At 41.0% G+C, this 15,021-nt stretch overlaps 1 protein-coding gene across 1 annotated transcript; it reads right to left on the minus strand.

Moving 5' to 3' along the window:
• Positions 1–332: 332 nt before the first annotated feature.
• On the minus strand, positions 333–10,671 carry LOC145775407 (uncharacterized). The gene is made up of 8 exons (XM_082586699.1): positions 10,505–10,671; positions 6,085–6,199; positions 5,290–5,518; positions 2,665–4,032; positions 2,228–2,398; positions 1,651–1,722; positions 1,245–1,397; positions 333–1,086 (listed from the first exon to the last, which is right to left on the minus strand). The coding sequence occupies exons 1-8, from the start codon at positions 10,669–10,671 to the stop codon at positions 710–712; spliced, it is 2,652 nt and encodes an 883-aa protein (XP_082442825.1). The 3' UTR covers positions 333–709.
• Between the last annotated feature and the right edge of the window lie 4,350 nt (positions 10,672–15,021).

A 15,021-nucleotide genomic window follows, 5' to 3' on the forward strand; every position in this document is an offset into this window, starting at 1 on the left:
TTACTGTTATAAACTTATGGATCTTCATCACCCATTTTTTGCCATAAGAAATCAAAGCATTTATGCCATAGCCTAAGATTACAGTGAAGAAATGTAAATACTACACACATGCAACAAATCTGGATTTAGCGAGTATAAGGTAGCTGATAGTTTGAAGCTCCAGTTTTTCTTCTTTCCTTCTACTATAAGTACTTCACCACATTTAGGTTTGTTTTATTTTGATGACAGCTCCTGATGAGTCAGTCAAAAAAAAAACTGCAGCTTCGAGCTACCTTTTACTTGCTATTTTCAAGTTCTGTAGCACCATTTGCTATGAAAGAGTTCAACATACGTATACTAATTGTGTTAAGTTGGAAACAGTAAAATAGTTGAATATTGATGAACTGTTGAAGGTCTTGTTGGACCGTAGTATATTGCAGCAACTACATTACAAACCTGTACTAGTCCATGACTTTCAGCCAGCTCTCCCAAAGAATGTTAAATGTCCTAAATGCATCAGAACTTTTAATGCCAGGATTGGACTCATTAGTCATTCAAGAACACATCGTTAGCGTTTTATGTGAGGACCATTGAAGAAACGATTTTTATCAAATGTTACAAGTTTCAAGCATAACGCGTCAAGGCCAATAAGTCTTTTCGTAGTTCACGGTTTACATAACCTTGGTTTAATTGACAAAGCGAGATTGCAGTATCACCTGAACATTCAATGTCACTTCTCCATAAGGTTGCATTTCCTGCAGAACCAAGACTTCGTTTTTGGCGGCATTGTTCTACCAAGACATCTCAGATGGTGCCAATCCAGACACGAGTCGCACATGATGCTGTCGCCTGCATCAAGATCTAAATAACAGGAGATGCACAACCAGCGGCCTTTATTTCGCAAAGTGGTCAGTAGGTTCTCCATCAACTTCCAACCGTCAAAAGAAAAATGTCTTCGCACAGAAGCAATGGCAATGTTTTCATCTAAACACTTCATTGGAATTCTTTCGGGCAACGTTTCAATTTCATTTTCTTCGATCAGTCGATCGCTGAATGGACGCAAGACCTCTTCTACTACCTCAGAATCGACAAACCAACTGAGTATTGCTGAAAAATATGACCATGGGTGACTTTGTTTGATGTAGCCTACGTACGCTTTGACGTAGCCTATCGGCTAGGCAGACCCACAGAAGTCAAAGTGTAGTTTTTTAAACTAACGTAGGCTATAACAAAAATGAAGTCACACAAACATAAATGCAACAAACCTGCTTCTTTCTGAAAAGACGACTTCAGTCTGAATGGAATTGGTCCGCTCTTTTTTTGTCTCTTGCGTGGTAACCCAATGACTGTCAATCCAGCTCCTTTTGGCCTGCCACGTTTCATCATCTTCGGTGGAAATTTGATTGATCCTGCATCATCTGTTAATAAACACAACGAGAATCGAATATAGGCTACAACGTAGAAAACATCACTATTTCAACGTTTTTATTAAAAAATTAATAAACATAATGCATTATGCAATGCAAGAAAAAACAACTAATCAGAAATGAATGTTTCAGAAACAGCACATACTTGTAAAAGACTGAATAGAACTGGACGGTGTCTGCATCATAATCGCACTGGTATCAACGGTCGACAAGACGTCACCGGGTGTGTGCTGTGAACTACTACTTGAGACTGTAGGAAGTGCAATTCCAGGATCATTGCTGGAAGATGTTGCAGCAGCACTTCCAGTATCAGTGCCTGAAAAGGATCACCTCTGAGCAATGAAGAAACAATAGAAGCGTCGCACGAGTCTTTACTGGACAATTATTGGATGTGTTGCACTGTTGCAATGGGGGCCAAACTGACGAGGTTACGGTCCTGGGCGGAACATAATGTCGTATAATCGTAAATACGTGCACTGGCAGTAGATATTGTGATATACCGTATTTTGAGTTGGAAGCGAGCACTTGAGGTGTCAACAAATCTACATTAACCTTTTGAAAACAAGATTTTGTTGCAGCCAAAACATGCTTCTGGCGTGGTTACCGAATGCCAACCAATCCAGTATCTATCAAAATCTGCTAGGTGTTTCTCGATGATTATTTGCACAATGCTGCATCACCTGCCAATAAACTCATTACTTATCAAATAATGCAGACCGTGCTATAATCTTAAGAAACATGAAACGTAGTGTAAGCGCAGCATGCAAGGCAAGAAAAAAAAAAAAAACTAATCAGAAACGAAGCTTTCAGAAACAGCATACTTCTAAAAGACTGAACAGAACTGGACGGAGTCTGCATCATAATCGCACTGGTATCAACGGTCGACAAGACGTCACCGGGTGTGTGCTGTAAAGTACTGTTTGAGACCGTAGGAAATACAATTCCAGGATCATTGCTGGAAGATGTTGCAGCAGCACTTCCAGTATCAGTGCCTGAAAAGGATCATGCAGTTGTTCACAAAAGCAGAATTACTGAGCATCTGCAACCTTGTATAATCGTAAATTAGTGCGCAACTGCGCATGCAGTACATATTAGCCCACATATTGGATAGCTCAACGCCATAAAAATCATTGCTCAAAAAAAAATTGACTGCAAAATCACGACGCAAGTTGCAGTAACTAACCCATATCTCTTCAGATATTTGAAACAGTAGGCTAGTTTTTCTGATTTAGTAAATAGTGCTAGCATATAGGCCTACCTTTCTGAGTTTGACCCAAAAAGTTCACAACTTGGAATTTCTTTCCTTCCTGCAAGAACTCTGCAATTTGTCGTAAATTATCCAGGTTGTATTGGAATTCATCCATTCCTTGTTCAGATATCATTAACGCAATCTTCTGGGAAATATCTTGAACACGGCAATACTTTTGCTGTTCTGATAAAACACATCTTCTTTGAGGCTTGTTAAGAATCTCAACAGCTGGTAATGTGGATGCAGGACCGTTGTCCAGTGAGTTTCTTGTCAGGCGATGGGATTTAAGAAAATATTGCATTGTCCACCGTTCTGAACAAAGATTGGGATTGTACTCTGACATATGGAGCTGCCTTCTAACTGCCAAGACATGCCTACAAGGTAGCAGCATTGATGATGTGAATCCACAAGGACATGCTGTTGTTGTGACTGCCAATTCCCCATGGACACGAGATTTTACTATGGCAGAATCATTCAAAATCTCTGACATGACAACCTTTTCCGCTAACTTGAATTGTTGTTGCACATGAATATATGCAAATGGTGTCAGTAGCTGTTGGTATTGTCTCTCCGCCACACTTGAAATCGCATCAATTGGAACCTTAAGGAAAGCATTTGATGCTTTGTGGTCACGTTCGGTGGAAAGAGATTGGATACATGCCATCAGATCTTTAAAAAACATGGTCATTCCTGAGTATCTTGTTATGACACTTTTCAACTTTCCATTGATGGATTCCAGTCGATTATTAGTTCTGTTCAAAAAATTAGCTTTCAAGTTGCTCAGTCCATCCACCCATTGATGTCGAATAGCATGCCAGTTATCGTTATAATATGTTGTGACAGCAATTGGGACTGTGTCAACGAATTGGTTATACAGTAAATTATAAGCTGACTCATTTTTGGCATTTGCCAGTTTTCCTAAAATTTCCAGTGATACCTGCCTTTGGGCTGAAGAAATGCCTAATTTTTCCATGGAAACTTCTCTACGAAAAGTGCGAAGGGTATGAAAATAGCAAATTAAAATTTCTGCAGTAGGCAGCATTTTCATCATGGCATCCCGCTCTGTCATGTCTTTGTCAGCCATTACAACCTCCACTTTATCCCAAGCTGGATTGTGGAGTTTAAACTGAGTTAACAGCTTGCTGATAGTCAGTTTGTCTTCAGTGGCTACAAGCCACAGACACACAATTTCACTCTGACCTAAGCCATCAACATTCAGCATCACATATAATGGCATTCTCAAGTCATTAAGTTTGTAGGTTGCATCAATCAGCAGCATTTCGGGATATGCCGCAAAGGTTTCCCGCATGTCTTTCGTTTGAAAGTATATCGCCTGCAATTGTTTGTCATCATCTGCAAACACATCTACTGCAGCACCTAAAATGAAAATAAACTGAGGATTAGTATACCCTACAAAGCAAGAATCTTGACAATCCTGGGCCAGACTAAAATAGCGCAAAACAATTAGGCCTATTAGGCACTCCATCAGATTTAAAAGCAAAAACATCAACTTTTAGTGAAATTTGTTTTCTATTCTATGTTATTTTAATTATTGGCCAGAGGAAGGATGTTTAGGCCTTTGGTAATATTTACATCATATAATCAATGTTCCAACTGAGCGGTTGTATACCACTCTCACCCCATTCTCTAAAAGATGCCACATTGCAATGCTTAGGGTCCGTTAAAAGGATCCATTAGGAGTAAACTTTTACGTAGATTTCAAATTTAGCAATGTTTTCTATTTCTATCCACTCAAAGTAGAATTGTTTCAAGATATTGAAGACCTTTGATTGAATTCCTTGATCCCGCTTTCAATCTTACAATCCCCATAGCGCCTTATGTTGCAACAAAAATCTTTGGAGCATGAGTTTGGGAAAGTAGAATGAATTCTTGTGAAGAAAATGAAGCAAAAAATACTCTCAATTGACCCTTTATAGCTCAATGTTGCAAATTTTCCACACGTTGTATCTACTGCTAATGTTCTGTGTTGGTTATACTAGACAAACGTTTTCTGAATAGAAAAACGTCTGAAAATTAGATATTTTTCTTGTGTAGCCTACTATGATGTGCGTACTGGTAATCCGCAGTTTGCTGCAGTAGACGGAGTCTATTGACCGATAAACCAGGCGGTCAACACTTTAAATTGAACTGGCAATGGTGAGATTGAACCCACGTCATCGAAATAATTCATCTGCAGTCTAAACCATTACGGCAAGAGGTCAATCGCGAATTGATTAATTGACATTATATCTGAAATGGTTCAAGAAGAATGCTCACAATATCATGTGACACTCAATCTGCAGCAGCGACCTGTAGATTGCAAATACGCCTACGGTGTTGACCAATGTTACAGGCAACCTGGTAGCCTATTCTTGCATTGCTGCAGTACTACAATGATGCAAAAAATTACATTTTTCCAAGGTCATGACCCTGACCACAGCTTGCACACACACATCCGGCTCTAGGCCGGAGTCACATCACCTCCAGTACGGAGCCAGAATTTGACCGGAACCGGAGCTCATTCTATCACTACTTATCATACTGCACATAGAAATTAGAAAGTCATCTCTACTATTTAGCATGAACATATCTTGTACTGTATAACAGACAAAAAAGTTTTGTCTGTCGACTAACCTTTTTCTTTGTTCATTTCATTAATAAGTTCATCATAGGTGTTTTCATACAAAGGTCTCTGTTTTGCGGCAATATTATGCAGATCTTTAAGAATAACTGTTTTTCCTGTAGAAGCTGCAATGTGCTTTTGTACCAACTTTTTATTTGCCTTGGTGGCAAGCATTTCTCCGATCACACTGCTTTCTGTTTCATTTAATCTTCGTTGTTTAGGCATCAAATTAAATGCATTCTGAAAAATAATTTATATGCACATAATCAAGAAAACGACATATCTTTTGACAGGTGTCCAACCCACAGAGATGGGCAAGATCACCAGGTTTGGTGAATCGGCGGCTTGAATATGACCAGTTTCGCACAAACTGGTCATATTCAGCATGTGCGTAGTCATGCGCGCAAAGTGAAATGACCACTTTACCGTGTCTTACGATGAAGTCAAGATCAGAAAAAACTGTCTTGCAACATTCTTAACGTGTTTTAGTACAGTAGCAAACAATATCTGAACTTCAAGTGTCATAATCAAAATGCAATTATACACGAAAAGTAATTTTTTGGATAGAGGGGGTTTTGGACGGAAATTTCAATTTTTTTTACTAGTGGTCTTAGAATGTACTGTTGTATCCTAAAACCTGGGTTAAAATTGAATTTGAAAAAAAAGCCGATTAACCCCCCCCCCTAATGTTATCGCTCTTTTTTATCCTTCACATAATTTCTGATGAAAGCCTCCTTATCATATACAGGGCTAGTGTGACCATAGCTCAAAGGCTATGACTACTACAAAGGGTTATTTCCACTTACTTCATTGAAATCATGATTATGATCATTGACATTACTAATCTCAGTGATGCATAGCGCTTTTCCATCTGACGTTGCATTTACTTTGATTCCAAATGGACAACCTTTGATAAAAGTACTGAAAAACAACAAAGATGAGGTGACATAGGCCGTGTTGAATCACCCATAAGTACACCTGAATTAGCCATAACTCACGTTAAAGTAGCCTACCTGCAAGTCATGTCAAATTGCCCATAAGTTGCATCCAATTACCTATAAGCCCACCTGAATTACCCATAAAGTCACGTTGAATTACCACAAGTTCAGCCGAGCATTCTCATAAATCTAGTCGATTTACCCATAAGTGACGTCAAATTGCCAAAAAGCTGCGTTGAAGTACCCATAAGGCATGTCTTTATGGATAATTTCATGAGACTTACGGGTAATTCGACGAATTGTGCTAATGAGCAATTCGACGTAACATATGGGTAAATTGACAAAACTAATGGGTAATTCAATGCAACTTAGGAATAATTCTGGGCATGACAATTCAATGGAAATTACAATAGACAGCATGCAGGAATGGTTCAGCAGAATATATGCATTTTGCTAAGTTCTAAGCATTCATAAGGAATGTAGGCAATTTGCACTTATGCAAAACTCAATCTATTAGCAAAACTTATTACAATAGACAGCATGCGGGAATGGTTCAGCAGAATATATGCATTTTGCTAAGTTCTTAGCATTCATAAGGAATGTAGGCAATTTGCACTTATGCAAAACTCAATCTATTAGCAAAACTTATGCATATAGGCTACATGAGTAGCTCAACCTATGGGCACCAAGGACAAAACCATCATTACTTACCTTTGATTTGGTCTTTTTCCTTGACTACATGATTTGGGTGTTCTTCCTCCATGCACACAAGCATACTGTATTGTACGATACTTCAACTGTTCATTCCAGGTTTTTGTGGATGTAAGTGCTAGACGTCGTTTTGCGCGTTCAATTGTTATGGAATTTCTCACATAAACATTGACAAAGTTTTCTTTTTCCCATTGCTTAATAGCCGAAGAAAGTGTCTCAAAACTGTAATATAATGCTCCCTTCGTAATCATGATGACGATGGATTCATTGACGTGTAGTTTCGATCAGCAAAATCAGCAACTACCGCGGTTCACTCTACGATCAAGTGTGCAGCACAAGCCAATACGCATGCGCGCGAAATTACGTATGAGCGTCGTCGGATGAAACGCCTGAGCGCATTAAGGTCTTGCTCGAGTAAACAACGTCTTGCTTGAGTGGTGCTTGTAAGAATAGCTTCAGAGGCTAGTTTTACAATATGTTGTAAGAATAGCCACTTCGTTGTATTTATATAATTGTATATTTACGTAGTTTTACGAGCTATCGTCAGTAATAAGTGCTGCCAATGCTAACACCATGCATACTACAGTACGATGGTGGAAAATGCCAGGCCTCTTTGTTTTTATGAATGCAAGTTAAATATAAATCAAATCAACTGAGGATTGACAAATTGGAAGTTTTATCAAGGAATGGAATATTTTTCTGTAATTTAAACGTGAAAATGTGACAACGTCCAGTATTAGATCAGCTTCTACTATTTAGCCCTCCCTTCCCAATATCACATGCGTGGTTGTTGTTGCAGGATAAAACACGGGTTTCAACAGCACCTTATCACAAAAGATGTTTCAATAATGCTGAGTTTATCACTGATGAATTATATTATATATATTACTTATGTTATCGAAAGCGTTACGTAACGTTTTGCTTGAACCTCCCCCCCCAATGTGACGCTAACGTAACGCTTTGCATAGTCCCCCCCCCATCGAAGGCGTTACGTAATAATTGAACGTTCCCTAATTACAATTTTTTGACGTAGAAAGACCCGTAGAAAGACACGTAGAAAGACCCGTCTTTCTACGTCCAATGACGTAGAAAGACGGGTACTAGTATATTTTTTATACTAGTACCCGTCTTTCTACGTCATTGGAGGTTTATACCATTATACAGTACATTTAATTGTGAGTTAGTAGTGTAATTAAGTTGTTGTGAGCGAAATTGTTTTCACAGAGGGCTCATTTTGTATTATTGCAGATGTGATTCGAATTTCGAAGGCAAGCCAAGGCGACGGACAAAGATATCGAATTTGCAATGAAGCAATATTTGAAGGCGGCTGGTGACAGAAACGAAAAAAAAAGAACTGGGCAAACAAAACTTCCGGCGCAGATAAAAATTCCGACAATACATGAACGCTATCTGTTTTTTGATTGTTTATTGACCTTTTAGTGTTCACTTTTAATATGTTTACTGTTGTTATTCAAACGTGTTTTTGGAGGGGTGTTTTGCCGCCAGTCCTAATCCCTAACATTGCCCCGAACCCAGGCTCTTTGGCGTCAAAACAACATGTTCCCAGTTTTTTTTTCATATTTACCTAATGGATGTCGAAACGCAATAATCACTCATGATTGTTGATATACTGCATATATCCTACGTGGGTTTACGATTTTTTCATGCAATGGTAGGCTATGTTATGAGGGTTTGAATTTTGTGTTATCTGGCTTTGAAGGTTGCCAGCATGACAGCCACAACAAATGTGCAAACGAAAATGCGTTGTGGTCGTCGTTCAGGCGACCCTTCCCTACAATTGTAATTGCCGTGTTGGCAACCATCAAAAGCCAGATAGCACGAAAAACTCATTAATTTGAATTTCTTTGCTGGCTATGTATTAATCTTTATTACATCATAAAGTACAGTGGAAGCAATAGTGTTCTTGATGTTGCTGTGTATTTTCTTCCAGTGCTATGATTTTGACGTATTGGAATACCTACTATACATGCTTATTGCTTATTTGTAAAAGCCCAACAGCTGTTAAGTGAATTTTGACGGTTATCGCGCAAACAATAATTTTTAAGGAAGAAATTCTATTAAAAAAAACTTTCTTGGTTTTCGAAACTGGTTGTAGCCTATAACTTTACAGTTATATATTACTATATATAGTTAATAACTAACGTTCGTCGTCGTCGTCAGCGTATGCTCAAATTCTATGAATGGAGACAAAGGACCAGATGAACTTCAATTCGCTTTTAATTCCAATTCATACACAACATGAATTTGTTGTATATCCGGATTTCGAGCATTTAGCTCTCTTCAGTACAACTTTTGAATTGCGAATGAACAACACTACAAATGAACTGGTATTTATAGCGAAAAAGGTTCCACGTTGACAGCGATGGCATTGCAAAACCAACGTCAATCACTGCCAACGTGGAGCAAACAATTTGGACAGTGGCGAAACGGTTGAACGAACAATGGATAAAGGCCTACGAATAAAATTAACACGTGGAGAAACTTGCGTTAACAATATCGACGTGGAATTTCATTGCGCTAGTTTAACGTCTTTGCGGACCAGTATAAACTGTAATTTAATGCATATAGCAAACCTCGAGAAAGACGATAAGAGCTAGGAGGCGTATCCACTGAAAGTTACCTTAAACAAGAAATTACAAGAACAACAATTTACGCTACTACCGTTGTCCCTTTGTACGGCCAAGGACGACGAAGATTGTAATATAACTATATATAGTTATATAACTATTGTTATGATACTGTAGTATGTAGTACACAATTCGTTTTTAATCGGGAGTAAATTTTACTTACCCTTACCCTAGGGTATATCATGCAAGCAGAAATTTGAATCAAACCCATTATAGTTTCGAAAACCAAGAAAGTTTTTTTAATAGAATTTCTGCCTTAAAAATTATTGTTTGCGCGATAACCGTCAAAATTCACTTAACAGCTTTGGGCTTTTATGAAATAATCTCATGTTTATAGTCTAGCTTTGCTCTCACATGGCTTGGACTTGTAAATTGTTTTGTTATTTGTATTACAAATGATCATAAAAACCGTCATTCATTAATTACTGAAACATTTTTTAGCATTGTAGGCTATTACGAAAATGGAGCTGTGGGAAGACTGTGCATTAAAAATCTTCATTGTTTTCGTTGTTTTACATTCTTGAATTGCGTCTGGCTTTAATCGCAAAAAGACAATTAATACACAAAATGCTTCCAAAAGTTTTAGTGTTTTGTTTTGGTAATTTCGCAAAACAACAGCTGCTGATGGTGGCCGAAATAAAGAGCTTCAGCAGGGCGGCATTCGTCAGCCAAGCGACAGCGCGCGCAGCCGGAAAAACGTGCCAGTAAGTTTAGCGAAATTCGTTGACATACAGACAGCGCGCCGTTAACTGACTTGAGCGACCTTCGTGTTCGGGGCGTTTGCGCGCCGCCAACTTTATTGTCGATTTTCGCCAGCGTTACGCCGGTTAAACGATGAGCAGATCGGTGGCGGCTGGCTGGCGATTATCGCTGGCGCGTCGCCAATAACTTCGCTAGCGTGGAGCTGGCTAGACGCCAATCTTTGCTACTTGGGTTCCTCTTCCTCTTCCTCTTCCTCTTCCTCTTCCTCTTCCTCTTCTTCTTCTTCGTCTTCGTCGTCTTCTTCGTCTTCTTCGTCGTCTTCTTCGTCTTCTTCTTCTTCTTCGTCGTCGTATGAGCTGTCTTCTTTCGGACTATATGTTTCATGTTTGGGCATGAAGTCATCAGCCACTTGACAGTCTCGTCATCCAGGGCCTTCACTCCAAGCGTTCCATGTGGTGGTTGATGGATTGGGCAGTCATGGACGACATGGTCTACTGTCTGGTCTGTGGCACCACACTCGCATCCCGGTGAGGGAGCCAGGCCCCATCTGCACTTGTCTGAACGAAAGCTACCGACGCCGGTTCGTAGGCGGTTAAGCCGGACCCACGCAAGTCTTGCGAGGGACATTCCCGGAGGGTGGGGATCGATGTCGGGTAGGAAATCACGGAGTCGGGAGGTGTTGTTTTGCCACTCCGTGTTCTATGTGTAGTTCGTCCAGTGTTCAGTGTCCAGCAGGTTGGATGCCTGCAAGGATGGGAAGGCAGTCCGTTGGAGTAGGACACTGGCATCCAGTCACAGTGCGTAGTGCGTCTTGATTTCAGTCGCTGCTGTTCTCCAGGTAGGCGCTGGAATGTACTGTGTAGGAGGTCGTCGGGGTCCAGTGCGCCACGAGCAAGGGAAATCATGGCTTCTTTACGGCAAAGCTCAGCAGGTTGGATGCCTGCAAGGATGGAAAGGCAGTCCGTTGGAGTAGGACACAGGCATCCAGTCACAGTGCGTAGTGCGTCGTTGATGGCGGTGTCAATGTGGCGGGTGTGAGAGCTGCGGCACCACACTGGTGCGCAGTACGCGGTGGTAGAATGAACGAGGGCCAAGGACCAAGGTAGCTGTGCGAAGGGTTCAATATCTGATGCATTCACAATCGGTAGGCACTTTAACATCACCCACTCGTCGAAGAGTGCCTGCTTTTCAATGTGAAATTGCTTTGTGTTTTAGTCACAATTTTCCTTATAAACTCCATTGATTGCAGTCATTAAGATCCTTCTTGCACTCAGTTCATTTGCAGCAGAAAAAATAGTATTAGCAGAGGGTGGGAATCGAACCCACGAAATCGAAATTACTACTCCTCTGCCCTAACCATTAGGCAACGCTGGTTGTAGCGAAGCATTCAGTTAAATTTCTTTGTATCAAAATTTTTCGATCAGAATATCACGTGTCGACTGTCGAGTCACATGACTGAAATCAGCTGAATCGCGAGTACGCTTTTCGACGAGTGGGTAATGTTAAAGTGCTTACGTTCACAATCGTTTGAGAGGTTTTCTATCATCTTCGACACCAGTTAAACTCCAATCATTTTAATTTATTTTATATAAACGCAACGTTTCTATTATTTTTCGTTGTGATAGTCGGAAATAAAAGCAAACTGAACAGTTTGTACGATCGTCTTTCATTTACAAGGTGGTAGCCTATAAGCATTATATTACGACTTATTCAAATAGAATCAACTCAGTGAAGATCGGGTGTAACATCAGGCAAGCCGCACCGCTAGACGATCTTACACTGTTCAAGAAAAGCAAGTTATCCAGACCAGTTGCTATGCATTTGTCACAGCAGCTACTGCTGCCGTCATGTTGTTTGTATGAGTATTTGTTGTAAAAAGCAAAGTCAAGCCATTTCTTTTCTATTTGATTAACAATCACTAAAACAACAACTCACACCATCTTATATTATGTGCCAAATAATTGAAACTTTGGATAGCTTTATTGCTGTAGAATTCATTGCCTGAAAAAAGGCCGATGTTTACAGCCCGATGAACCTCCGGTCAGCTAAAAGCATCGCAATGGGCTCCACTTATCAAATCTGTCATCATGCTACTTGGTTTCATCAGACAAATGTTTGAAAGTTTGTTTCTGTCCATGTCGTCTGAATTTAAAGAAAGCATCAGCTTGGATTGAGCTGCAGCAAGAAATGACTGATTGCAAAATTTTCATGATCAAGTTCTAAAGTTGCTTCCAAGATTTATCGAAAAAGAAATCAAAGTTTATTTTAATTTGCCAGCTCTGGTTAATTTAATGTTTTAACAAAAGTTTAGTTTCCACCTGCAAAGCTAGCCTAAATATTTTATCCTAATTTGATAAAACTTTGAAGCCGTTGAAGACAAAACTTGTGATTTTGTGATCAGCTGACAAAAAGTCTAGCCTACTCAGGTTATTTTCAAATTAGAACTTTGGCTCAAACCTGAAAGTTTTGTTCAAAATAATTTGTTTATATTTTCATTTGCGATATAAATGAATTAATGTTTTGTTCGTTAGTAAACAACTTGTGTTCAATGTTTGTTTATTTTATGGTTAGAACAGACCCGTAATTGCTGGGGGGGCTTGGGGGGGAAATGCCCCCCCAAGCTCAAAGTAAGAGATACATATTGTAGACTGAGCTAAAACGTTTACTTCAATTCTTCCCTTGTCCCTAGGAGTAGGTTGTCATGACGAGTATGCTTAGTGACTACACATTAGGATTAGTAGCTAAGAGTAAACGATATATCAAGGGACTTCATCAATGCAAACTCTGCCAGGCAAGCTACATTTGGTTTTCCAAATGAGTAATCCCAGACCCAAGACTTTCTATATTTAATTTGTTTTAATTCTCATATGTCACTTTGTACAATTATATTGCTTGTAATTTTGTAGCTGTTATGTACTGGTGGGGTAATAGTTATAGGGTTATTCCAGACAGATTGCACGATAATGATTTTTAAATTTGGATGAGTTTTTTTGGCAAGGCATCTCAGGTAAAAGCAATTACAATGGAGTAAGATGCTGGTTTTGGAAATATTGTTCATGAATATCTCTTAAAAACAAATCCATCAACATTGGTATTGGTATCAGCTTGGATAGCTGTTCGTCGTCGTCGTCTGAGCTTCTGGGGCCGAGGGTCTATCCTTTTACCACCCCAGATTCACGATGTTCCCGGACTACACTGGAAGGCTGCTAGAGAGCAGCTAGTCTTTAGTTTCATCATCCATGACGCGCAGACCTTCCACTCCGTTAGGTGGCTTGAAGATGGTACAGTCATTGATGATGTGGTCTGCGGTCTGTTCCTGGGCACCACATTCACAGGAGGAGGAAGAAGCCATTCCCCATTGGTGCATTGTTGAGCGGAAAAGCCCGACGCCCGTACGGAGACGGTTGAGGCGCACCCATGCCTGTCTCTGTAGTGTCAGGCCGATGGGGCGTGTGTCGGCGTCGGGGATGAATGAATGGAGTCTGGTGGTGCTTGACCTCTATTCAAAATTCCATTTATGGTCCGCCCAAGTAGCCGCAGAGATGTCTTGTTCATCAGCTTCGTTGATCAGAAGCCGAGCGGCTGGCACGAATGGGTGTCTTGATTTCAGTCGGCGGGGGTGCCCGTTTGGGAAGGCAGAGATCTTGTGGTGGAGAAGATAGTTAGGCTCCAGTTCCCGTCGACCGAGGGACAGAGTGGCTTCTTCGCGACGAAGCTCAGCAGGTTGGATGCCAGCGAGAATGGGGAGATTGTCCAATGGTGTGGGACGCAGGCATCCGGTCACTGTGCGCAGGGCGCTGTTTATGGCAGTGTTGATGTTGTGGCAGTGAGCACTGCGGCACCAGACAGGTGCACAGTACTCTGCAGAAGAGTAGACAAGGGCTAAGGCTGCTATTCGCAAAGTGTCAGCCCTCGCCCCCAGCTAGAGCCTGCCAGGCGCTTCAGTAGTGCAGCGCGGGATGTCAGTTTCTTGCGCAGTGACACCAAATGGTGGCGGTATGTGAGCGATCTGTCTAGTGTCACCCCAAGATACCTTGGCTCGGGGCAGAAGGACAGAGGTTTTCCGTTGTTGTGGACATGTATCTCACGATCAGCTTCCCGATTGTGTAGGTGGAAAGCTGCTGCCACACTTTTAGTTTCGCTGAGTTTCAGTCGCCAGTTCTGGAGATAAGCTGAGATGGTTTGCATGTCCTGGCTCAAGGTGTCTTCTAGATTTTCCCACGACTTTGTGGAGTGGAGAATTGCCAGATCGTCCGCATAAGCGTATTTTGTGGAGACCGTGGTTGGCAGGTCGTGGGTGTAGATGTTGAAAAGAAGTGGAGCCAGGACCGACCCCTGTGGGACGCCGTTTTTCAGGCGTCTCAGTCTGCTTCGCCGTGGATTGCCGGTGGTGAGGGTGAAGCTTCGATTCCTGACAAGTTCCATAATCATATGGACCGTATGTCGGTCAGGAAGCAGGCGAAGCAGTTTGTAAGTAAGGCCGCGATGCCACACAGTATCGTAGGCAGCTGTGAGATCTAGAAAGACAGCGCCGGCCTTCTTTTTTGCCTCAAAGCAGTCCTCGATGTCTTGGGTCAGCAGTGTGACCTGATCTACGGTGGATTTTCCGCGCCGAAACCCAGCTTGCTCTTTTGGAAGGAGCGGGTCGATGATTGGGTTGACGCGGGCATAGATCAGCCTTTATAGGATAGCTGTTAGTGTTTTTTGACGTTTACTGCCGAATATAACACCCCAAAGGGGATAA

This window comes from Aplidium turbinatum, chromosome 8 (assembly GCF_918807975.1).
Source record: "Aplidium turbinatum chromosome 8, kaAplTurb1.1, whole genome shotgun sequence".
Taxonomy (NCBI): domain Eukaryota; kingdom Metazoa; phylum Chordata; class Ascidiacea; order Aplousobranchia; family Polyclinidae; genus Aplidium; species Aplidium turbinatum.